Source organism: Chenopodium album, chromosome 17 (genome assembly GCF_948465745.1).
Source record: "Chenopodium album chromosome 17, dcCheAlbu1.1, whole genome shotgun sequence".
Lineage (NCBI taxonomy): Eukaryota > Viridiplantae > Streptophyta > Magnoliopsida > Caryophyllales > Amaranthaceae > Chenopodium > Chenopodium album.
This window is the reverse complement of record NC_137850.1, coordinates 34788478-34814742: the sequence shown is the minus strand read 5'-3', so window position 1 is coordinate 34814742 and position 26265 is coordinate 34788478. Positions and strand designations below refer to the sequence as shown.

At 30.7% G+C, this 26265-nt stretch overlaps 2 protein-coding genes across 2 annotated transcripts; one reads left to right on the top strand and one right to left on the bottom strand.

Moving 5' to 3' along the window:
* The first annotated feature begins 1691 nt into the window (after positions 1 to 1691).
* Positions 1692 to 4995, top strand: LOC145588866 (alpha-galactosidase-like). Its single transcript, XM_081645462.1, has 15 exons — positions 1692 to 1792; positions 1878 to 1936; positions 2037 to 2093; positions 2183 to 2217; positions 2333 to 2436; positions 2548 to 2623; positions 2764 to 2822; positions 3053 to 3118; positions 3261 to 3344; positions 3502 to 3566; positions 3662 to 3744; positions 3958 to 4048; positions 4115 to 4164; positions 4572 to 4712; positions 4837 to 4995. The coding sequence occupies exons 1-15, from the start codon at positions 1692 to 1694 to the stop codon at positions 4924 to 4926; spliced, it is 1161 nt and encodes a 386-aa protein (XP_081501588.1). The 3' UTR covers positions 4927 to 4995.
* Positions 4996 to 7222: 2227 nt separating this feature from the next.
* Positions 7223 to 11744, bottom strand: LOC145587837 (aspartic proteinase 36-like). The gene is made up of 9 exons (XM_081644514.1): positions 11211 to 11744; positions 10426 to 10555; positions 10028 to 10278; positions 9668 to 9895; positions 8721 to 8883; positions 8353 to 8523; positions 8072 to 8138; positions 7824 to 7895; positions 7223 to 7666 (listed from the first exon to the last, which is right to left on the bottom strand). The coding sequence occupies exons 1-9, from the start codon at positions 11456 to 11458 to the stop codon at positions 7509 to 7511; spliced, it is 1488 nt and encodes a 495-aa protein (XP_081500640.1). The 5' UTR covers positions 11459 to 11744; the 3' UTR covers positions 7223 to 7508.
* Between the last annotated feature and the right edge of the window lie 14521 nt (positions 11745 to 26265).

Below are 26265 nucleotides of genomic sequence, written 5' to 3'. Positions count from 1 at the left end.
TACATGATTGATCTCTTATTGTCAACCAATTGTTTATTGTTTATATATATATACTACCTCCGGATCGTATTATATGCAACTTTGGGGTATTATTTGTGAGATATAAAAAAATTCTAAAGTTGCATATAATACGATCCGGAGGTAGTACATTACCTACTAGCTCAACAGGTAGAACATTATGAAAATGCACAAAAGATGTGGATACGAATCCTACGTAGGTTCATTATATGTGTGATATGGAGACAAGAGTTTGCATGAGAGTTTAATTGTAACAAAATTGTCACATTTTCTTTAATCATTCAAGTCAGTTTTTTGTTAAAAGGCCTGCTTTAAGTTTGTTTATTAGACATGATGGTGTTAAGCTTTGTCTTGTAGGTGTACATCTCCAAGAATAAATATAATTTTATTTGAAGGGCTCTTTTTTCTCTTTTCCTTAAAATTATAAATATTGTTATTGGGAGAGACAACATATCTATTAAAATCAAAGGCTAAATTATGGAAATTTCTTGATAAAATCACGACAATGTGTCATGCAAATGGTGAACCTACTCAAATTATACGATCTCTTTGAATGTCGTCAAATGTTTGATTTTCAAGCCAACTTGATTTCTATAGAGCTTATTGTGGCAGAAGGCCAGTTGTTTACTTGAGTTAATTAATTGGCTTGGAAATAATGTTAGTACTACCTCCCCTTTTATATTATTTGTAACGATTAGACATTTTCCACTCACATTTTATGTCAACTTATAGCAAATAATATGAAATGAAGGTAGTATAAAGTATGGCAAGATTCACATTGTTTACTGTTGGATAATAACATCTCTTAGGAGTTAGGAATAATGCATGTTATCTTAGATCCCTTTTGCATGATTCTATTGCTGATTATCTCAGGTTTAGTATAGACATAATAAGATATAAATGATTGAATGAAGTTTAGGAAGCTAGTGTGTTCGTGATTTGTGACAAGTACACTCATATTTTCAACTACACCTTAGACAATCCCTCAAAAAACAGAGTTTATACTTGACAGTATGTTCGCGTGATCTATTAAATTATGGGTAGACTTATTTTTAAAAGAAATATAAGATAAGTAGAACTGTGAAGCACCAATGTAAATTGTTTAATCCAATCTCTCAATTACATTAGGAAATCCCCTCGCAAGGAGGGCTTCCTAATGTTTATTTTTATTTCCTTTTCAAAAAATCAGATTGATCAATAATCAACTTGATTTTTTTCCTAATTTACTGTGATTATGTTTCCAAATTTCAAAAGTCTTTTAGGTTTTTTCCATTTTTGAGCATGTTTGGTAAAAGAAAATGACTGCAATTCAATTACTATTGATACACTCATTATTGTGTTTGAAAAGAATAAGAACATTGATTATTTGTTTCCATCAAAAAAAAAAAAAAAAAAAAAAACTTGATTTGTTTCCTTAATCTCTATGATAGACTTGTAATGTATCTGTATGTGAATTATTGGTGATAGTTCCCTTCTTGGGATTGATTTGTAATTTCAAGCTCTTCCCCTCTACATGATAAGTACCTAGTGTCTAAGCAACATTGGCATAAATGAAAAAACATACCATGGGAGCTTTAAATAGAGTATTATTTCCCTGCAACTTCTGCGCGTTGTTTTTAGGTCTATGGATGATATGGCTGCTGTTAGTGGAAAGAACTTCAAGTGCAACACATATGGGTAGTCTTTTTGAAGGTGAACAAGTATCAGAAATGCCGTCTGCCAATTTGAGACGTAGTCTTCTTGACAATGGCCTTGGTCTTACTCCGCCAATGGGGTATATATGAACTTCTTTTTGCATATGCTTTTCATAAATTTAAGTGAATTTAGCGTTAAAGTTATATTTTCTTCTCTGATTATAGATGGAATAGCTGGAATCACTTTGGCTGTAATGTCGACGAGGTAACAATCAGAGAAACAGGTAACAGTTTTCCTAATTGACAGTAGTTGCTCACTTTGGAAGTGCTATGTAATGTATTCAGTACGAAGATTAATTGCTTTATTATAAAATTCTCTTGCAGCTGATGCAATCGTGTCAACCGGCCTAGCAGATCTAGGATATAAATACATAAACATTGGTAAGTCATATGTTTTATGTGATTTAATTTTGTTAGGATGACTGCTATTTCTTGTAGTACTTATTCTATCAGTTACTGTACTGCACCAGATGATTGTTGGGCAGAGCTTAACAGAGATTCTGAGGTAATGCTAATTTCGCTTTCATATATCTCTTGTTAGCTCGTGTTTTTATTTGAATTGCCCTTCGTCAAATCTTTATCATTTTGTCCAAAATAGGCTAATTGCACAAATATATCAGGGGTATTTGGTCCCCAAGCTTTCGGCATTTCCATCAGGAATCGGTGCACTAGTGTATGATGTGCATATCAAAGGGCTGAAGATCGGTATCTACTCAGATGCAGGGTATATATTCAATAAGTTTGCCATCATATTAGACTTGCTGTAATATTCACTTTTATTAGTTCATGTAGTCGACCCCATTATGAGATTAAAGCGTTGATTGATTGATTTCAGAACTCAGACTTGTAGCAAGACCATGCCAGGATCACTTGGTCATGAAGAGCAAGACGCAAACACCTTTTCATTGTGGGTGAGCTATTTTTTTCTTGATATCTAAGCAAGCAATTTTACAGCAAATGATAATTGAGGGAAGAATGTATGAGAGTTTTCTTCCCAATTGTAATTGATTTTTCTGTTTTTAACTTTTACTTTTAATTTATGTCTGATTAGGGTATTGATTACTTGAAATATGATAATTGTGAAAACACCGGGATAAGCGCAAAGGAAAGGTATGTACATCTACCATTATACTACCTCCGTTAACTTTTAGTTGCAACTTCGAAGTTGCAACTAAAAGTTAACGAAGGTAGTAATAGATTTTAAGTATATCAAAGCTGTATAGTATTTGTCCATGAATGTTCTGCCAAACTGATAATTGTTGTTTAGGTACCAGTATCTTCTCCTCTTCCTCATATGTCGTGCTAATGCGTGTGCGCTTACACTCATTAATTATGTATAGGTACCCAAAAATGAGTAAGGCCTTACTAAACAGCGGCGGGAAGATATTTTACTCCATATGTAATTGGTAAGTTACTCATCAGAACTTGTTCTGTTTCTGCTAAACAGCGCTTCCAATAGTAGACACTTTTGTAAACAACCGAAAATAAAAGTAAACAGGAATATCGATCTTGAGAAAATTGTTCATATTGAAACTTGTTGATGAGCAGGGGAGAAGAAGATCCTGCAACATGGGCCCCAAGTATTGGAAACAGTTGGAGAACAACTACTGATATCCAAGATAAATGGGATAGGTAAAAGGAGAGAATTCTATGTTATGTCTTACTATAAGCTATATATCGGATTAATATGAAGTACCTAGTTTAGATGTTGAGGTGAAAGTGTATTCTAGTTTAACAGCTTATTTGCTTCATTAACTTATTAATGCTGGAAATTGATCTTGCACTTCAGCATCACTAGAATAGCAGACGAAAATGACAAATGGGCACTATATGCTCGTCCTGGATCGTGGAATGGTAAGAGGAGATCGATCAGTTTTGCTGGTTTTTCGATATACTGCTTGTTTATTGGATTCACACAGATTTTAAAATGTGATGTATGTCGTCCACAGATCCAGACATGCTTGAAGTGGGCAATGGAGGAATGACCAAGGAGGAGTATCGTTCTCACTTTAGCATATGGGCATTAGTAAAAGTACTGATCAATTCTAACTCTTATTAAGCAACCATCAGATATATATAATACTACCTCTGTTTCATAGAATTTGCAACAATTTGACATAACATATGATTAGAAAATGTCTAATCGTTGCAAATAATATGAAACGGAGGTATTACTAGTATATGTCTAGTAATTGCTTCCTAGACCTGTAATAGGGATCCTGATTTCATGAGTTGATTTCTGCAGGCTCCTCTGTTGATTGGATGTGATGTGCGATCAATGGATCAGGACACCTTTGAACTGCTGAGTAACAAAGAGGTTATTGCAGTCAATCAAGGTAAGATGAAATGGTGTTATTTCCCCTATTTCCCAAGATAGATCATCTGACGTATTTAATGATCAGATGAGCTAGGAGTTCAAGGAATTAAGGTTAAGCAGGATGGACATCTTGAGGTAATATATATATATATATATATATATATATATATATATATATACTCCATCCATAATAAATTGTCACTTCCTTCTAACTCATCGTAATAAAGTATCTGTCTTGTTACTATATATCCTTAATACTTCCCTCAATTTCTATTTAGTTGACACGTTCAATTTAGGCACACATAGTAAGGAGAAGAGAGAGAATGATAAAAGCAAGTGGAGTACACAAGTAAATAAAAGAAAAAACTTACCCAAAAAGAAAACATGTCAACTAAAAATAAACTTCCTAAAACGGAATACGTGTCTCCTATGCATTTGAATGGATTTATGTTTGGAAACATAACTAGCCAATATCAAGCTTTCACTTAGTTCATTTTTGCTGGCGTGAGAATCTTTAAAATGTGAGCTTATGAAATATTCAGGTGTGGGCTGGTCTACTGTCTGGTGAGAGGATGGCTGTCATTCTATGGAATCGGGGATCTTCTCCATCAAATATTACTGCCAATTGGTCCGATCTTGATCTTCAACCAGCTACTGTGGTGGATGCCCGGGATTTATGGATGGTGAGTAGTTTTCTTGTTGCTCTAGTTAGCCGATATATTGTTGAATTGTGAATTTTACTATATAGCTTCTTGATGTTCAAACTACATGATTGATTCTTATACAAGAACTGCTTGAAAAATGCAGCATTCAACTCAGTCTGCTGTCAAAGATCAGATATCTGCTCAAGTAGACCCGCATGCTGTTAAAATGTACGTCTTGACGCCCAAGACATGAGATCATCTTCTGCTGATGGACCAAAAGACTGACCCAATGCAAACAAAACTTCTTGCATCAGTAAGGAGTAGGGAGATAATAAGATGATATATACTGTCCTTAATAAATTTCATCATATAATGTAATAGTTAAGAGAACAAAAACCTATGAAAAACTAGATTAAACATTACACCAGTCAGATTACTAGCAACAATTGCAATATGGATATGATATCAATTTAGTAATTGTTCACCTAATAACTTATTAATTTGTCGGCCTCAAATTCAAATTGTTGTAATCTAGGTTTCAATCTAGGCGCATAGATCATTTTAACAAATTAGTATAAAATTTTAAGTTCAAACTGGAGATTCAATTGTGTTATTTAGTCCTTGGGAGATGAATTATTTCGTGACAATTGACATGCTTGACTGTGCTCAAGTCAATACTAGGTTAGAGATAATTAGTATTGTTACTAATTCATTATCTTAATTACAACGAGAGTTGGGTTTTAACAAGTTTAAATGGATCAATTAAGGGTTTGAAGTTCTTCACATAAGAAATTGAATAAATGATTTGGAACCTAGCAATGTGTTTAATGTATCTAATTTGTATGATTCCACGAAAGTAAGCAACATGCCATTGCCCTAGGCCCGGCCATTAACAGGCCCAACTTGGTACACGAAACAGGGCCTCCATCCATATATGGCCTCCATCTACACATTTATTTATCAATGTTGCTTCATTATTGCTTGTGGAGTAGTAGTTGATTGATGGGTTTGGTTCAAACCTTGTATGAACAATTTTTTTCCTAATTTTTTTTTGAAATTTTTTTGAAATTTTTTTTTCCTTTTTTTCCTAATTATTAGTTTTTGGTTTAATTGACAAGAACTTGTAATATTGGGGCCTCATTCTTTTATGGTAGAATAGGGCCTCCATATGTATTGGGCCGGGTCTGCATTGCCCACTAAGGTACTAGCAAACCTACCCATACCACGTCCTCATGACAAGAACCACTTTTCTCCTGATCTTCTCAAGCTCTTTAGTGCCTGTTCTGATTTACTGAAGTGAACTGAACTGAGCTGAACTGATTGGAGCTGAACTGAACTGAAATGAAATGAATTGTTTATGAGAGAAGGAAATTAGGAACTGAACTGAACTGATTGGAGCTGAACTGAACTGAACTGAAATAAATCTGAAGAAAACAGACCCTAGTCTTTACTAAACAACTTGTGTTGCACAATATTTTTTCTAACAGCTTGAGTTGCACTATAATATTTCTGTTTTTTACTTGGCAGCAACGTACAGCCGTACCAGAACAATAGTGTATTACAATTATGTTGTTTGGGTACCTGTTGATCAATGATCACAATTGATTTAGGTATGCTCGATGCACACTTTCAGTGTCCGTAGGCCGGTCTCTCACTCTCTCTCCCTTTGTTGTCTCATTACTACTCCTTACTCGTTGAACTGAATCTGCTTTTGTACAAGACAGTGGCAGTTCCTTCAGTAGTCCTGTGTTGGCTGTGTGTTATGCTCACTTGGCTGCGAGTTGTGCTCGGTTTTATGTCCAAGGGGAAGCCTATGACACTGCAACCTCAAGTGGAGGTGTGGGCATCAGCTCAAGACTTGATGCTGAATATTAATGTACTTGTTAACTTTGTTTTGTGTGGATTAGCCCTCGTACAGGCTTATTGAGATTACAATTACCGTCTTTCTAAAAATGTACGGATTTTATTTTGAGGTTCGTCTTTGTTGTTTTTTCAATATATATCCTCGCAATATGTGATATTTGAGCTGGTATAGCAGACAGTTTGCTGAGCTAAATCGATGCTGACAACTATTACATGATCGGTTTTTTTTTTTTCCTCACGTTTTTTTTGGCCCGGTATTTGTCGGTAAGACACTTTGAGTGAGGGGAAAAGGTAAGGAATCCCCACCTTCAAAGTGTCTCTAATGGTAATTGAACCCCCAACCTCAAGGTTGGAACTCTTGGATGGTACAATCTTTACCACTAGAGTACTAGACCAAGCTTAGCTTGGTACTATTACACGATCAATTGGTCACTAAAAGACTCGTGCAGACTGCAGATAAGTGACTGCTAGAAGCTTATTTATCATTTCTCTTGGTATATGTAAATACATAACCAGTCAGTTACTTCTCAGTTCGAGTCACTCGATATCACTTTCAATGTACAGATGTTCTTGATGAACTTGAATATAAATTAAAAATACAGTTATACACAAGCAATTCAGTATTGAAGCAAAATCACAACTGCAATTGTATGGACATACTTTTGCTATATTATCAACAAATTCACTAAACTAATACTCGTATTGATCGCATGTACAAACCTATAAACACTTCTCTTGGCATTCCAAAAGAAGGGACTACCTACAGTAGTTATCTTAAGAAAAAATGACCAGATAAACTGGAAACCTAGCTATCTGATGTATAACAATAACTATAATCAGCAAAACTATAATCAGCCCTGCCATTTGCTACAAATAAATAAATGACAAGACTCTATAAATGTGGAAAAAAGGAAGTGTGAGGCGAACAGACCAAGGAAAACTGGAATATTTCAATGATTCCATTAATGGATGTCACATAGACATCAGAGAGACCAGCATTACCAGCACACCAAATAGTATTTTCATGTAAGAAGGATTCATTGATGAAATGCTGCTACTCAGCTGTCCTGTATTCACGTATGTATTTGAATTTGAGCCGGTACTTGTAGAAACATTTACAGACTGAGAACCTGCACAAACACACAAGCAACTTAGTAAGCACAACCTGACATAAAAAAATACGGCATAAACTTCTAACCCCCTAGAGAGTTGAAGCAGATAAGATTCAGATTAAATGCAGAAAATCAATGATGTAAAAAAATAAGGCTGAAATTAATATCCACTTACAATCATAGTTGACCCATCCAACCCGTTGGTTAGCCAAGTCATATACAACAATTTTGTCTTTTAGAACAAGATCTGCAGAAAATAATGATAATGTTCATTAAAATGGATAAAGCAGGAGCTTTTAGGGAAGAATAGAAAACAATAGGCCATTGCAAATCAGGTTACTAAAACTTGAGAATTTTAAGCAAAGCAAATTGCTACTCTAAAAAGAGAAATAGCAAAACTATAATTTCTTAATAAAAGCTTACCTCCTAAAATTGTCATCCCCTGCCCATCGATTTTCTGAAATCCCATGCACCACACTGCAGCTCCAGCCTGCCACCATTAATTTCACCCACTAAGTTGTAGTAAATCAAAGCTTTGATTTTATTCAGTCATCAGAGACAGCTTACAAGTATCTTATAGAGCTAATTTCCTCTAGATTACATTATCGGCTATGATGATATGTTGTAAAAACAGGATGGATAAGTCAGATGCTTAGACATTAACTACTCTTTCACAACAGAACAAAGGTATAGAGAAAACTTACGATAGAGTTCTGCTCCAATAGATAGTCTCGTGGTTTGAGAGCCATGGTTGCACCACCAGCAAAATTTAAGTTGACTTGAGGAAATACATCATCGACACTGGATGTTATCAGATAACATGTGTTTCCCCTAGATAATAAGGGACGCACAGACTGAGAAACAACAGAAGAGATCTGCAAAAGAAACGTAGAAAGTTTATATTCTGGAACTCCGATTTCTTTATAATGACAAATGATAGGAAAACATAGTCTTTTTCAACAGCTAAAGGTCATCCATACTCAAATGCTTGAGGTATTATAGGTTGAACACTATTAACTACTTCCAATTAATTACAAGTTGATAATTGAAATTTAGTACCAATGAAACTTACCGCACTCACGAAAGGATCATAAGCCTCTTCAGCAAGATAAGCCAAGGTTGTTCCTGAATCAATTATTGTTCCAGCATTGGTGGATGTAGTAAACGCTGAAGAATCAATGGCCAGCTTTTGGCCATTGACAGAAATGCTCTGCATATTTAAATTGTAGTGTGGCCTGCAAGTTGGAATTAAGTAATCAGAATAGCTCTTACTACAATTGGTACAATAACAAGTACATGGTTGTATGATACATCGGATAAACCATGATAGGCTCGGGCAATAACATTAAGATATTCGTTAGGCGCAATAAAAAGTGTTTTTGACCTCTTTTCCCAGTAAGAGAGGTACATCAGAAGAACTGAGATTCACACAAAGTTGGCAAAAAATTCATCTGTACTTTCTTGATTATCTTTATGCAAATAACAAACTTAGCACTTAAAAATGGTTACAGACTTGCAGTATAGGAATTTTTCAGCCCTGAATTCTTTTTCACACAAGAAGAAAAGCAGGAAAAAAGAGAAAGGGGAGTGTCATAGAAGAAGAATCCCAGCAGAAGAGTAAAAGACAGGTTTCCTCTTTTGATTTGTTGAAATAGGTAATTTTTTTTTTCGGTGTCATCTTTAAGCAGACAGATTCCAGTATCCTAAAGGATACCACTAACTAGGTCGAGAATCAAACACCGTCATTAGTTTCTAAACATATAGTAATGACGCTTTTGAAATAGCAAGTAAACACAATACAGTATAATGACTAAGCCTCGTCCTAAGAAAATGAAAGCAAACATATCCCACACAAAAGGATACTGGCCTTTAGCCCTTTACAATCATCAGTAAGCATTTGCTTTTGTCAGCTTTTTCTTGTTATTCTTTTATCATTAATTCATTATTATGTTGATGCAAAGCAATATGGGAAGCAACCAATAGACAGTCGTTAACACTATGAAGAAGAAAGGAACATACATTGATGGTACAAGGGGAGTATAAACTATCCCGGGCTCCACAATACTCCCAAGGACCATTATTCCTCCACCATTATCATCTCCCCTCAAGCAGTGGGAGAATGCTGCTGGTGTAATCCCTTGTGTCGACAATTGCGTGACAACAGACATTGCCTGCTGACCAAACCCGAAAATCCCATCCACCGCTCTATCAGTCTTGGTCAAGTCCCCAGTCTGAGACACACTACAGCTGTTCCACAAATTTAGAAACCAATATTAGTCAATCTTATTCCACTAAGTTCACATTATTCAACATTTAAGCTACAATTCATATAAAAATTTAATCCTCATGCACTAGATTGAAAGACTCTTTGATTCTTACCCAAAGATGACTTTAGCTGAGCTGTTAGAAGATTGAGTGTTCCCAACAATAGTCTCAAGATGCAACAAATCAGATACATAGTAACCCTGAGTTCCACTACCATCACCATACTGAAACTGATAAGCACAATTGTTTGAATTGTCACAAAGGGCATCAGCATACTGAGCTCCCATCTTACACCGTTTATCGGAGCAAGAGATAACGGATGATGACGATGAGCTTGATGGGTTGAATTCATTAAGTTGAATATCCTGTAAAAGGTCCAATTAGTATTGCACAACAACAAAATCAAGTCTTTCTAGATTAATTTACTTCAAATCTTTTTTTGCTTCTTAAGTTTTGATAATTAAAATTGAAAAAATTAATACAAAGCAATAAATTAAGAAGAGTGACTATACTTGAAGTCCAGTAGTTCCAGGACAACCAGTGCATCCTGTGCAACCAATCCACAAAACATCACTTCCGGTATCAATCTGTACATTGAATTCTTGTGCTGGAGACCCTAGTTGTACCTTTGTATAGTATAGCCTAAAAACACAATATTGTGAACGTTACAAAATTAGAAACTTCACTCTCTACATAAAGTTCAATTTATTGGTAAGGTGCACCATATAACGACATTAGCATTTTACTGTTAACGTGTTTTGGTTTTGGATAAGTTCGGTACAACCGGTCGTATGAGGGAGGCAAGTGCCCCGTGCAGCATACGTATGGTAGTAGAAATTAGATTGGTGAAATTCCAGTCATACATGTCTTTTTTTTCAAAGCAAAAGGAAAATGAAAAAAAAGTTGTATGAACAAAATACCATGAAAAAAAAAAAGTGATTAAAGCTACCAATATATGGCCACTAACTATTAATAATTGAATTATAAATAAAAAGTTGGCAGATATCAATCATATGATTAAAGCAATAACAATGAAACAGAGCAAAACTTCTACATGAAGTAAAAGGTTCTATCTTTAGAAACAACCAAATAAAGAAAAAAAAATCCAACATAAATATAGAAATCATATCAAATCAAATCTTATAAAATAAAATTAACCAAATTAAATTCACATCAATTTTCAAAAACCCATCAAAATTCACATCAATTTTCAAAAACCCATCAAAATTCACTACATCAAATCTCAAAAAAAAAATTAAAAAAAAAATTGTGATTAACTAGAAATGAGTCAAATTACCCAACACGGTACGGATTAAAGGTTCCGGCAACAGGGAAATCAACAACTCCATTAACTGACTGAAGCGCACGGCCATGCCGAGCACGGTCGTGCGCTCTAAGTTGACTCACTTCAACTCTGTCTTTAAGAGGGATAGCTCGGTGAAGATTTAGGGTCGTCGGAAAACCGCCGGAAACCATCGTCGCCGGCGAAAAAGAGCCGGAAATTATTACCCAGATGCAAATAGTTGCGTATAAGTTCGGATTCATTGCTTTTTGTTGAGCTTGAATTTTCTCTCTCTCCTACCACTACCAAGAACTCAACCAGAATTGGAGGAGAGAGAAAAATTGTAGTGTTAAAAAAATTGAATTTATATACTTTATTTATAATTAATAGATTAAATTAAAGTATAATTAGGGAATGAATTGGGAGTATATATGCAAAAATAATTAATTAATAAATAATTGATTACAAGATCGGAAATTGCATGTTTTTGCAGGATTATTTAGAGAGAGAAAGGGAGACAAAGTTAGAGAGAGAAAGTGAAGAGCAGGAGAAGAAGAAGAAGCAGCCGAGTAGGAGAGTTTGGATTACGTTAGCATTTATATGTTCTCTGCTTTTACTTTTTTTTTGTCTTTTTTTTAATTAATTTGGTAATTAATTAATTTTAAATAATTTCTTTTAATATACTTTATATTTAATTGTAGACCAACCTTTGTAATTAAGAGAAAATTCTTTGATCTTCTTTTTTTTTTTTTTTTTTGAAGAAACAAAATTCTTTGATCTTCTTATTTGCCTTTATTTTGGGAGGAGATTAAAATTGTTTAAGCCACCTCTTTCGTTGCAATTTCCTTCAACTACCAAATAATTAAAGGCCATGTGCTTAATTATATGTTATCCCTAGTATGGGAAATTCTAGAAATTTTCACTCTTTGAATAATAATATTTGTATATTAAGATGCATACTGCATAGTATATGGGCCTATTCTTAAGAGTTATTCTAATCTGTTGAAATCTGCTTTGCTCAACAAATTTTCATGTTTTTCAATGCATCTTTCTAATGCAATGAGACTAATTTAACATAACCTTACTTGACTATATATATTTTTTTTTTCAACATGAAATAACAAAACGAAATCAAAATAAGGGTTTGTTTACATTTACTGAACTGAACTGATTGAAACTGAATTGAACTGAACTGATTGGAGCTGAACTGAAATGAATTGAACTAAATAAAGCTGAAATGAATATTTTATGAGAGAAGTAAATTAGGAGCTGACCTGAACTGAACTGAACTGAAATTAAGATAAAGTGAACATGCCCTAAGTTATGTAAATAGTGCACAAAGTCAAATTGTGTCATATAATTTGAAACAGAGGATCTAGCTTAGTTAGTTACTTAATCATTGTATTACAAATACTCCGTACAAAATACCTAATAAACATTATTGATCTTAATATAAGACTATGGATTTTAATTTTTGTAAAAAAAGATATAATTGTTCAATTTATAAAAAATTTCAAAAATAGTAATTCTATTGAAGAGTTTCCAATGCAAGGTAATTCAAACATAACTTATACTTCCTCTGTTTTTTAGTTGACACATTTCTATTATCACGCTTGCCAACGTATATTTTTAACGGTTAATATCTTTAATTATCAACATTATAAAATTATAAAAAGTGGATATTAATAAAATATACACTGAAACGATTCAAACAAGATCCCACATAAATATGTTTTATCGTATCTATAAACCACAAAAGCGAGTCAAAGCATGTTGTGTGAATAGTGTAATAGTCAAACGGTGTCAACTAAAAAAATGGAGGAAGTATTTGATAAAAGTAGGTGAACTATTAATTGTAGCAGCAGATGATGTTGCTTCTCTATGTTATTCTACTTCGACACATCAACATATCGACCCGTTTATGGACAACAAGTTTTCTTATTTTTTACTTTTTGACAAATTAGGTTATGGTCTTGTGAGAAGACGTTCCTAATTTTCCATGTATTTTACATTTCAAAAAAAAAAAAAAAAAAAATATTGTTAGTAGATACAATAGTTGTTATAAGTTTATTAGTCATCATCAAAATAATTTAATGAATACTAATTATTGTCTAGTAAGGGTCTGTTCACATCTACTGAACTGATTGGAGTTGAACTGAACTGAATAGAGCTGAAATGAATATTTTATGAGAGAAGGAAATTGGGAACTGAGATGAACTGAACTGATTGAAGCTGAACTGGATGAATTGAACTAAATTAAACTGAAATTAAGCTGGAGTGAACAGACCCTAAAACTAATTAATTACTCCATAGAATATAAAAATGGGTCGCGGCAAATATAACCCTAACCATATTCAAAAGTATTACGAGTGTATAATGTATAAACTTGAAAATTTATGGAAAAAAAACTCGCTTAAAATAGTGTAATTTATGTTCAGTTTTTTCTCAATCTTTACTTTGTTACACTCTTACATACATATATATCAATGGACTATGAGAAATTGCAAATTTAATTTAAAGGTGTCAATTACCAATAAATAATACTACGTATAAGTTAGTTGGTCCATAATCTAATGAAATGGATGGGTGTGCGGATACAAGTTAAACAAGTAGGAGCCAACTTTGAAGTTCTGAAACTCAATAAAATACTCCAAAAAGTCATTTTACTTAAATTATTGAATTAATTCAAAAAAAAAAAAAGGAGATTTAATTTCAAATCCCACAAATTTCACAAATTAATTATAATTACGCTATGATAAGATCACCGTATATTTGCTTTATTGATTAGTTCTGAACTTTTTTTTTTTTTTTCTAATCGGACCTGATTTGAACTTATTGTTAGATTTAACTACACGTTAACCTTGTATGTATGTTTGTTAATAATCCATGCATAAGCAAAAAAATAAATTAATAAATAAATAAATAAATAATAATAATAATAATAATAATAATAATCTTGTTAGATTTGTATCAATGTGTGTTTTACAAATATGTTATTTTGAAATAAAAAATCTCATTACATAATTAAAGATATATATTTAGCGATAAAAAAATCACACATCAATCAATCAATAATCAATAATCAATAATCAATACTAATATACTAAAGTAATCCCCAACCCTATCCCCAAAGTACATGTGTCGTGTTTGTATTAAAAATTTTCCCTCCAAAAAGCTCTGTTTTTTTTTTCTCTTTTTTATTCATGAAAATTAATAACATAGCTGATTAAAAAAAAATAGCAACCTAAAAAATAGAGCAACTATAACAACTTAAATAAATAATATATTTTTTTATATAATCTCTTGAATCTTTAAGTACTCTACATTATCATATCTAATCTATAATAATTTGACAACATAAATAAATACTTCTCAAACTTATAGTAATTTATAAAAATAATTTGTTTTCCTTGTGAAATATCCGAGCATTGCTCGGGTAAAGAACTAGTACACACTAAAAGACACACCAGCAATGACACGTGTCATCTTCTGGTGTGTCCTTAGTATATTTATAAAAAAAAAATTAAAAAATTTTTTTTTAAAAAAAAACTATTAAAAAAATAGTTAAAGAATATACTCGAAATATTTTCTTCAAACATTTAGGAAAAAAATCGTAAGATAATATATTTACCAACTTAAATATCTAAACAAATCTTTATAAAAATTCCTATATAAGTAATTACTTTTTAATGTAATACGAGTAATGATTATATATATATATATATATATATATATATATATATATATATATATATATATATATATCAAATGTGAAATAAAAAAAAAATATAATAAATATGCCATTAGGGTTTAAAATTAAAGAAAGCTTGAATAAAAAAAATATAATATATAGTCATAAAAGATAAAAATTAATATTTTAAGTTGCTTTATTTGGGATAAAAATATAAATATATTTTGGATCAAATTATTTTTCATATTTAAATATAGTTTTAAATTGATATTCTGTAACAGTGAGTGAAAAACCGCAGTGCATGGCACGGGACCTAACCTAGTACACAATAAAAATATGATCATAACTTGTCTTTTTTTATTAATCGGAAATATGTAATAAGGTAACTTGATTATCTTTCTTAAGAAAACAAACTTTACAAAGGACAACAACCCAAAAAATTATACTCTGTAGTATAGTTTTTTAAAATATGAATAAAGAAAGACAAGCTAATTTTCAGGGAGTGACACGTGTCATTTATTTACTAGACTTGCCTTAATTTTCCTTGGATTCAGCAAAAGCATTGCTTTCTTCCTTTTGCTTTTCATCATGAAAATAAGAACTATAATTAAGCAAATGTGTTCAATGTTCTCCCTTAATTCCTTTTTAAAAAGTGACGAATAGATTTTTAATACACTTATATACTAGCTAGATCGTAGATCAATCAAAAGTTAGTAATCACATTTTACATCAAATCAAAGCATACGCCGAAGTACTCTGGGTAAATGACCGTGCTTTTTCATCGTGTATTTATCTTTTTAATTCTAAATCAATTTAAAGTTACCTATATTGATTGTATATATACTGTGATTTGAATTGATTAAAGTTTGTTGTATGCTTAATTTATGATACACTTGCATAAGTTGTATTATAGAAGAGTTGTAATGAATAACCTCACGTACTTTCAATGTTACGTTTTAAGATGTTTGCATCTTACAACCTCTTGAGATCAACTCTATTACAGACACTTTGGGGTGCAAATTCTCTCACTCTTCCCCATCACTTCCAATGTGTCTAACCCGTTAAGCCAGGTTAGGAAGATCTGTGAGAGGTTTTGACTTGATAGAACCTTTTCCTTACCAACCTAAAATAAAAAAATAAAATAAAATAAAAACAGCTAACTATAAACCATTTGAGTTTTTGGGTAGATGACTTCACTAACCTTAAAACAACCCAAGTGAGGTTTATTAGGAGTAGGCTAGATTGATTATGTACTAGCTGTTAGTGAGATGGTACAAGTTTATGTAATGTTGCATGAGAAATAAACCTAATAAAGCTTAAATGAAGAAAGCAAAGTGCATAGCATGCCAATTTATTTGGTGCATACATCACACATGAAATCACTCGAGCGATACTTAAATGTTGGGAAGAATGACGTAATTGTATCTTTGTGGTTGTATTCCTTAGAAACATCTTAACTACTCGATACTTGGAACATAATATATCTCATATTATGGGATTTTTTAGTACAAGTTTATTTCATAAAGGCACGTTAACTTAATCTATTCAAATTGATAATGACAATTAGTCAAGCATTCTAGAGCACATCTGAAAATTAGAATTCTTATATTTAAATTTTTATTATTATTATGTTCAAATTAAGTGGAACACAAATGAGACTTGAAAAGGGCATAGGATTTTTTCCAATTATTATTATTATTATTATTATTATGAAACCAATTATTATTATTATTATTACATCGTATTAGGCCGTTATCGACCACTTGACTTGTGTCCCTGACCCACGTCTAAGGAATCTATCAAAGTTTAGATAAACAAAATACTCGCAGTCCATTAAACTAAAAAAACCTCTAATTGCAGAGTAGTAGTCTAGTAGATTCTATAAACTCCCTAATCACTTTAGTTATATATGCATTATTGGAAAACTGAATAGTTTAGAAAGAAAAGGAAGGTGGAGATTGATACTTGTGGATAGTGAAATGAACTCTGGGGAAAATGAATTAAACAACAATTGAACAATGATTATCTCACAAAAATTAAAATTAAATAAAAAAAAAAGATAGGAAGGTATCAACAAGTCAACAACCACTAATGAAATCAAACAAATTAAGGATTTTTTGTTTCATCTTATTTAACTTAATTCTAAACTTAAGTTCGATTTAATTCAATAACATATTTAGACAAGCTCAAACAAATTAAGTTCAAATAATTTAAAATACTCCTTCCATTTCAATATGATAGTCCCATATGGAATCAATCACATAAAATAAGAAAATAAGAATATTTAAAATCTAAGATTAAAGTAAAAAATAATTCATAAATAGTTTTGCCTTATTTAAATTATTTTGATTTTTTTAGGAAAACCGTCAAACATAATTGCATAGTTCAAGGGAATAATTTATTTACTTAGAGTCATGTCATTAATTCACAATCAATTAATTAAATCAATCAGAAATTAATATGTATAAAATAGAAAATAAAAATTAAGTTAAAAGTGAAATACATTCAATATGGGTAGATCTAACGTCCAAAATAGTACTATATAATATGGAACTAACAAATTGAAACAGCAGAGGGAGTAAAATATTTTTAGACTATTTCAAACAAAATCACTCATAAAATAAAAAATTTAAGTCAAAATAAGTCCAAAAAAAAAAAAAAAAAAAAAAAAAAAAAAAAGAGTTAAACTAAACAAAGCATAAGTATCACCGTCCAAAACCCTCGTTTATTGTTTACTCCTCCAGTTTTCGCAACACATTCCTTAAAAAAAATTTTTAACCATTTTGGCTAATTGGCTAATTGCAACACTTACAACGAAGCATTCATTGTGTGACCAAGTTAAAGCATACGAATGAAAAATGTTATGTATTCACATTCACATTATGAAACTCGTCTAAACTAGTCCACTACATGCATGGTCAACACATGGTGGAGAAATTTTCATTTTAGAAATGTAGAAATGGCATTTTAGGTAACGCGTAATGGCGTATAACCTGAGCTGCCACAAATTAATACATTGACTTTTATATTTGATAAATGATAATGCAGCGTATTTATAGGTCAACCACCAAATTAACCCAGTCTTTGGCCTCATTCTTTCAACCTCTGACATCTGCCACCCAGCCGCCGCCACTTCTAAAATTGTAGAATTTATATTTTTCAATTTGATTTACAAAGATATCGAACCGGTTTGGTCCAATTTGGTCCAAAATAGATTTTTTTTGCTATATTTTTTAAAAAAAGTTTACAGCAATATAATTATAGAAAAAAGATTGTATGGCTATTTCAAGATAATTCTATCACGTAGCAAAAAATTAAACATAACTTTGTAGTAAGGTTTTTAATTTTTATTCATAAGTATCAAACTATGAAAAAAAATATCAGTCCAATTCAAGATCGATTTTAAGGGGTTTTGGACAAGACTGAACCGAAAGCTAGAATTTTAAATTTCTCAACCTAGAGACTTGATCGGTTCTCTTTATCTGGTGTAGTTTATTTTTTCTATTTTGGATCGATTTTTGAATATCATCCCTACTATTCACATACATACATTTGACTCATACCTGATATTAAACATGGTTATACCACTTATGTAACTATGTAAATCAGTGAATGCTTGTTAGAATTATCTTTGTGTATAGTTTCTGTCATAGTTATGCCACTAAACCAAGCTTAACTTAATAAGCTAGTTATATCCTTAAATCTTTACTAATCCTAATACGAGTAATTGTTATACTTGATCGAAGAGCAATGCTCATCAGGTAGTACTTACCCATCTTCTCCCTGGTCCACGCACACTAATATTTTCAAATACTTGTACACGTTTTGCAAAGAGCATTTCAGGTATCAATTAGATTTTCACATCATCAAAAAGCATTATTCATTGTAGCCTATGAAAATAATTGATGTACATTTGAACAAACCAACAAACATAGTAAAGCAACTAATCAAACAACAACTTTGGTTATTCTTCATTTTTGGAGGGCCATATTTATATCTATATCAATTACAGTTGCTGAGTTGCAAATATCAATTCATGAAAGTGTGACAATCATTCAAAAAAAACTTCCCTTTAAATTTTTTTAGGCACATAACAACCACAATTACAAAGCAATTGTGTATAGCCGCACATTTGATGAGTTATAAGATGTGTTACCATCATTATGTTACTATAACTTTACTTTTCTTTATCTACATTGTTAAGCATGTACTAGTAGCACAATCAACAATTATTATATTTGAATATTTGATCTATGTAGATGTGTTTTGTTTCGCAATAGGATTAGCAACACTAGCTATTGGAGCTTTACCTTGTAACCTTGAGGTCTCAGTGCCGGTTTGAATTTCATTAATAGTGTACATGAAGGTTAATTACCTTACTTGCTCCCCTCTCCAGCCTCGTGCATAAACTTGCAAGCAACAGATATTGGACAAATAGATATGGGGTCAAGATTTGAATCTCTAACCTTTTGATCAAGTGCTCACCATCTCACAACAAATTTTGTATATATGTTAAAGACAGTGTAGGTTTTATTATTAATTACTTTATCCTTTTCAAATTAGTTGACAACACGTTTTGACTTTTGACACTATTCATTAACTTCGCTTTGACTAATATTTGTGATTTATATAGGTATAGAAAAACACAGTTATATGACATCTTGTTAGATTCATTTCAATGTGTACTTAATTTTAATTTTTAATATTTTACAATAATATAATTAAAGATATTTTCGATTGAACTTTTGCATTGGCAATTGTGATAAAAGAAACGTGTCATCTAGCTTGGAAGTTGGAACGAAGGAAGTAATATATAGGTACAAAATTTATGAGGTTGGGGCTTGACTTGCCCCAATTCTCATATGTTCTTGCTTGCAGCTGATGAGTTGATATGCTACGCGGCAATTCAACTGTACATATATATCTCTAAGGCCCTGTTCACTTCACCTTAAAAAAATAATATTAAGTAAAAATAATTTCAGTTCAGTAAAAATAAGTTCAGTTCAGTTAATTAATTTCAGTTCAGTAAAAATAATTTTAGTTTAGTAAAAATAAGTTCAGTTCAGTAAAATTCAATTTTCTTAAAGAAGAATTATAATAGAAAATCAGTAAAATTAATTTCAGTTCAGTAAAAATAATTTAAGTTCAGCAAATATAATTTTGTTTCAGGAAAAATAATTTCACTTCAGCAAAAATAAGGTGAAGTGAACGGGGCCTAATTATCAATAAGTAAAATTATAAAAGTTGATATTTTAAAAATAAACGTTAAGGAGAATCAAACAAGATACCACGTGATAATGTTTTTTTTTTCCTTATCAATAAATTATAAAAACTATATTATATTTTTTGAAGGGCAAAGATAGAGCATTTTATTAATTAAAGTCCAATTCTGCTAAAGTAATGATACTTTGGGAGAGTGAAGAAAAACGAACAAATTCCATATTATTGGAAAAACTATGTTATTAATCAAAACAGAGTTTGTGAATAAAGTCAAAAGTCATAACGTGTTAACTAATTTGTTATTTTATATTATATATTAAAGATTAACTCTTCCTTGGACTTCATATAATATCATTTGTAACTTTAACTTAATCCAACACCATCTATGAATATCAATTATTGATCAAATCAAGTTCTCCAAGTTCAAAATCAATCTTCTTTTACTCGAACAAATTATTGATTGCCATTTTATTATCCTAGTACTACTTATAATGGATCTTAGCCCTTTTTAATATTACTGAACATTTCCTGCATTGTGCCACCAAATCTTCCAACAACAATAGTTAATTATGGTTTCTTTATTATTGACTTAAGACATTTGGGGGATATAATAGGACATCTTCACGCCATGGAAAAAGCGAAAAGTAATGCTTAAAAGAAAGATTGTCTGTTGATGTATGATATGATTGGATATAGTGCAACTTTGCAATAATGCATTGATCAACTAAGTAATGCTTAGCCATGAAGAAACTTGAAATGTCTATGTCACCCCTAACTACATCCGCTCATAGGGGTGCAAATGATCCAAGTGCAACTAAGTTTTTATCCATTCAAGCTAAGTTTGATAAGAATTATTATTGTTCCTGCTAAATCAAAAAGACTAAGATATATAGCAAACATATATTTAACTATTGTTCTTCAATTTTATGTTATTTTTTTTTTGACAAAACTATTCTTTATTACGAGTATTAGAGTTATTTCCAACATGGTCAATGTAGTTTCTTAAAAAATACAACTATCTATAAACATATACTAAAAAAGTATAATCAATTACAATTGTCGTTACCTTGTGAAAATATTTCCTGCCTTTTTCTTATTTTCTTTCTCCTTCTCCTATCTTCTATTAAAGAAATTAAGGAACAATTGGAAAGGTGGAATACTAGAATGTATTAAGTTAATAACAATATAACTAGGTTAGATCCGGTGCCATGTACGATAATTTCTAATAGAGTAACTATTATCATATGTTAACACTTCATTTAATTATACATTATTAATTTGTCTACAATATTATGATGACTTAATGAAAGAATTAGTTAGCAAATAAAATAAAAAATGTTTACAAGCGCACTTAGGGTATTTACTGCTCATTTAATTTATTTATTTTTGCTCATTTTTAACTCTTAAAATGAGATTGGTCCGTCTTCCTATGGTGGAGTGTTTCCCTATGTTGGAGTCGTTAGTTTTTGTTAGTTTAATTTTTGTTTATGTTTAGGGTTTGTTTGTGTGTTAGGGTTCATAAAAAAGGGAATCATATTTTTGCTCATTTTTAACTCTTAAAATGAGAAGAAAAAAAATGTCAAATAAGCAAATAACTGCCTTTGGGTACACTTACCTCTATGGGCACCCGAGTGTATATAAAAGGTGTTGATTGACCAGATATGTATTTTAAAATATGCATTTGTTAATCTGCATATTTTTTACTATTTATTTGATTTCACTAACAAATTGGTATCATTTATTTTTGTTAACCAAATGAATTTCTTAAAACGTAGTATGTCTCAAATTATGTTGGAATTTGTTTTTTTTTTCCTCCTAGAATTTATAGTTGTAAATATTTTTTGTGGAAGGATACATCAAATCTTTTATTTTATCTTAAGTAATTTTTTAATATTTGATATTCAAATTACTTTCTTAGAGCTTCTAATCTATAAATAAATAAAAATATTCAAAAAAAATAAAATCCTTGTTGTAATATTTGACTCAAATTTTGTTAAATATCTGATTCACTTTTATTATATTTACTTATGTTTATACCATTGTTAATATGTTGTGAAAATATACATCAAGTATTTTATTTATGTAAATGTGTTATTTTTTATTTACGTACGGTAAAAGATTTGTTTCCAAAAATGATTTTTAAAAAAAAAACTACAGACATACCAGGTGATGACAAGTGTCATTGCTGGTGTGTTTTTTAATATATATTATTGATTATTGATTGATATTGATGATTATTGATTGATTATTGATTATTCATTGATTATTGATTAATGCAAATAAGTCAACCATATCATTCACAAATCTAAAGAATATGAAATTTCCATACAAAATAATAAATTTTTTAAATTAAAGCATGACAAAATTGGTGTTATACTAAATATTTTACATATATACTACATAAATACTATCTAAATATAACTTTATATATATTTACTTAAAAAATTACCAGTATGCATTTTTTTTAGTATCTATTAACTATTACTAAAACAAAACATTGCTGACATCATCAACCTCAACTATCCTACGTGTCATTCTCACATTAAAAATTTTCCTCCATTTCTAAGTATGATGTCATCAATATTATTATTATTATTATTATTATTATTATTATTATTATTATTATTATTTAATCTACACTATATATTTTTCAAACAGAAAAATAATTGCCACGCTTTTTTACACCAATAATAAAAACTAATTTTTATGCATAATAATAAAAAAAATTTAATCGTGTATTAATATAGATTAGATAATTTGTTTACGGTATGCTTGACCTTACTTGTCTATTTATGTCTCAATAACAAGTTAATATATTGAACTTTGCTTTACTTATGTTTTCTCAATTTTATTTGTTTCCTATAATTAATTTAAAATGATATTTTTGGGTTTATTACCATGCGTGACACAAAACCTAAGCTGGTTGAATAAAACAAATCGAATCATCAATAAAAACTTAATACTAAAACAGACACTATGAATGACACGTGTCACTTCCTGATATTGTTTTTTCCCTCCAAAACCACCTTTTTTTCTTTATTTATTCGTCAAATCTTCTTCAAATTATATTTACCATATTATTATAATATAATTTTCCTATTTGACCATCATAAAAAAAAAAAATATACGCCATTAGTATTATAGCATATATCTAAAATTATCACCAAAATTTTTTTTGGTTTGCAAAATTTCAAGAAAAAAATTTAGAACAAATAATATATTCTTTGCAGTTTGACAATCATATTTTTTTTTTCCATATACAATCAACCAGTTCTCTTTTTTTTTCTTTTTTTTTTTTGCATATCTTTAAAATAAATTCTATTTCTATTTAAAAAAAAAAAAAAAATTTGATAACATATGTGTATATACAAATATGTCCTTTATTTTTTTTTATGCTTAATAAAGTTATTATTAATAATAGCACGGGTGTTAAACTAGATTTTTATTTTTGTTTATTATAAAACCCGTATAATATTATTTTTCCAAAATAAAGTATAATGCATCAATATCCTTAACGTTAATATAAGTAAAAATATAATTGTGTAGCATACTATTATTATTGAATTAATATTGCAATTTATTACCTTCATAAAATTTAGTATCAACCGTGCAACGTACTTAATCTAGTAGTCAAACTAAAATTAAGTTGTGAGCTTGTGGTGATTTGAAAGGAAGTACTAGTTAGACAACTAGCAGGAAAGCAACCCTTTGGGCCGTAAACCCACCATCTTTTACATACACTCGGGTGTATTGGTGCACCCAATGTTAAATTAATTATTTATGGCTAGACTCTAGTGTAGCCAACTATACCTACACCCCCAATGAAACGCAACATTTCACTCCCTACCCCCTACCCCACTCACTACCCCACACTCCCCAAATAAAACCGCCAGTAACTTCCATTACACCCCCCTAACACACACACACACACACACACACACACACACATATATATATATATAACAAATTTGAAAACAAATAATTATTTACTCCCTCGTAGTCTCTCTCCATTTTCTCTCTCATCCTCTTTCTCCATTTTCGCTACAAAACTGCAAAAATTAGTAAGTAAAATCGAACAAAATGTCCGACATTAGAGACGAAATTGCACAATCGCAACATATTTCAACAAATACTAAGCAAAAATCTAAAGAGTAAGTATGTTTGTATTTTTAGATTAAAATTGAAAACAAATAATCATTTACTCCCTCGTACTCTCTCTCCATTTTCTTTCTCATCCTCTTTCTCCATTTTCGCTACAAAACTGCAAAAATTAGTAAGTAAAATCGAATAAAATGTCCGACATTAGAGACGAAATTGCACAATCGCAACATATTTCAACAAATACTAAGCAAAAAGCTAAAGAGTAAGGGCCTGTTCTCTTACGTTGAAATTCAGTTCAGTTCAGTTCAGTTCAGCTGAGTTCAGTTCAGTTCAGTTCAGTTCAGCTCAATTCAGTTCAGTTCAGTTCAGTTCAGTTCAGCTCCTAATTTCCTTCTCTTATAAAATATTCATTTCAGTTCAGTTCAGTTCAGTTCAGTTCAGTTCAGCTGAGTTCAGTTCAGTTCAGTTCAGCTGAGTTCAGTCAATGAGAACAGGCCCTAAGTATGTTTGTATTTTTAGATTAAAAATATTCGCAAAAACTTTCAACGAAACCCTAATTTTTTGGGTTTTTTTTTTTTTTGCGATGATGTTTCAGGAAATCAATTGAAAAATCTGGAGTTGAAGAAGCATCAAAGTAAGTATTACTGATAATTTTCGAAGTATAAGCATAATTTTATTTAAATTTGCTCATATTTAAACAAGTTACTGTTTCAATTAGAATTTAAGAACGAAAGACACTATTTCTGAGACGATAATAAAAATCTAACCATAATTTTGATTATAATGGTCTTAAAAATATATATATAAAATATACAAAAAACGACAAGTGGAAAACATATAATGTCTAGAACTGTGAAGTATAATGAACAATTACAAAACACTATATGTTCAAATTCATATTATGTTATATATGTGCATATATGTGTATACATATGTTCAAATTTGTAGTGCAAACTTCAAGTTATATACCCCATATATATGTATGTGTATTACAACAATCTGATTTGAATATTTCTGGAGTATAACATGTACTTTATGATTGTTTATATACATTTACTGATATTTTCATTGTTACAATTATATTGTTTATTTCTAAATACAATATTGTACATTTATGAAATAAAAAAAAAAACAACAAGTGAAAAACATATACTTTGTAGATCTTTGAAATATAATGAACATTTACAAAACACTATATGTTCAAATTCATATTATGTTATATGTGTGCATATATGTGTATACATATGTTCATTGTTACAATTATATTGTTCATTTCTAAATACTATTTTGTACAGTTGTCAAATGTAGAAAATCATGTCAATTTTTATAATTTACAATATCAATTTACATTGTAGTGATGTACCATTTAAAGTGATACACTTGATGCAATTTGAGAATGGAAATCCTTATCCTATAATTCATGAAAGAAGAGAATGTTCTGAAATAGACAACAAATGGATAGAAATGAAGTTATAAAAAAGTGGGAACCATATTTATTAGAAGACAACCTACATCCCAAGTAAGTTGATGTACTTACAAATACTCATATATGTAATATTTAATGTACAATCATTTAGTTTAATACATAATATCATAATTGAAATAATTTTTAAAATTTTAGTGAACCAAAAAAGTTAAAAGTGAAATTTATAATGTCAAGATCAAGGCCAGAGACAAATCTATCAATGAGGTATAAATACTTCATAAAAATTCAATAATTTATTTTTATACTCTTTCACACTAGTAGAAAAAACAAATTGGCAAGCGGTTCAAACCCCCCAATGGCAAGCGGTTTTGAACCGCTCCCTAATGGGGGGCTTGCCAATGACCATTTAAATGGCAAGCGGTTCAGAACCGCTTGCCTTTTGATGAGAATGGCAAGCGGTTTGGCGCCAAAACCGCTTGCCATTACACATGACATACTCTTATGTCAATTGTAATGGCAAGCGGTTTTGGCGCCAAACCGCTTGCCATTATCTTCAAATGGGAAGCGGTTCTGAACCTAAACCGCTTGCCATTCTTTTTTTTTTCCAAAATTATTATTAATTTGTAAATAAT

Coding starts and splice junctions, on each gene's coding strand:
- LOC145588866 (XM_081645462.1), top strand. CDS start 1,692: ATGGGTAGTCTTTTTGAAGGTGAACAAGTATCAGAAATGCCGTCTGCC. Junction 2,437..2,547: donor GGTATCTACTCAGATGCAGG/GTATATATTCAA, acceptor GATTGATTTCAG/AACTCAGACTTGTAGCAAGA. Junction 4,713..4,836: donor ATGCCCGGGATTTATGGATG/GTGAGTAGTTTT, acceptor TGAAAAATGCAG/CATTCAACTCAGTCTGCTGT.
- LOC145587837 (XM_081644514.1), bottom strand. CDS start 11,458: ATGAATCCGAACTTATACGCAACTATTTGCATCTGGGTAATAATTTCC. Junction 8,139..8,352: donor TATTGGAGCAGAACTCTATC/GTAAGTTTTCTC, acceptor TAATGGTGGCAG/GCTGGAGCTGCAGTGTGGTG. Junction 7,667..7,823: donor TGGATGGGTCAACTATGATT/GTAAGTGGATAT, acceptor GTGTTTGTGCAG/GTTCTCAGTCTGTAAATGTT.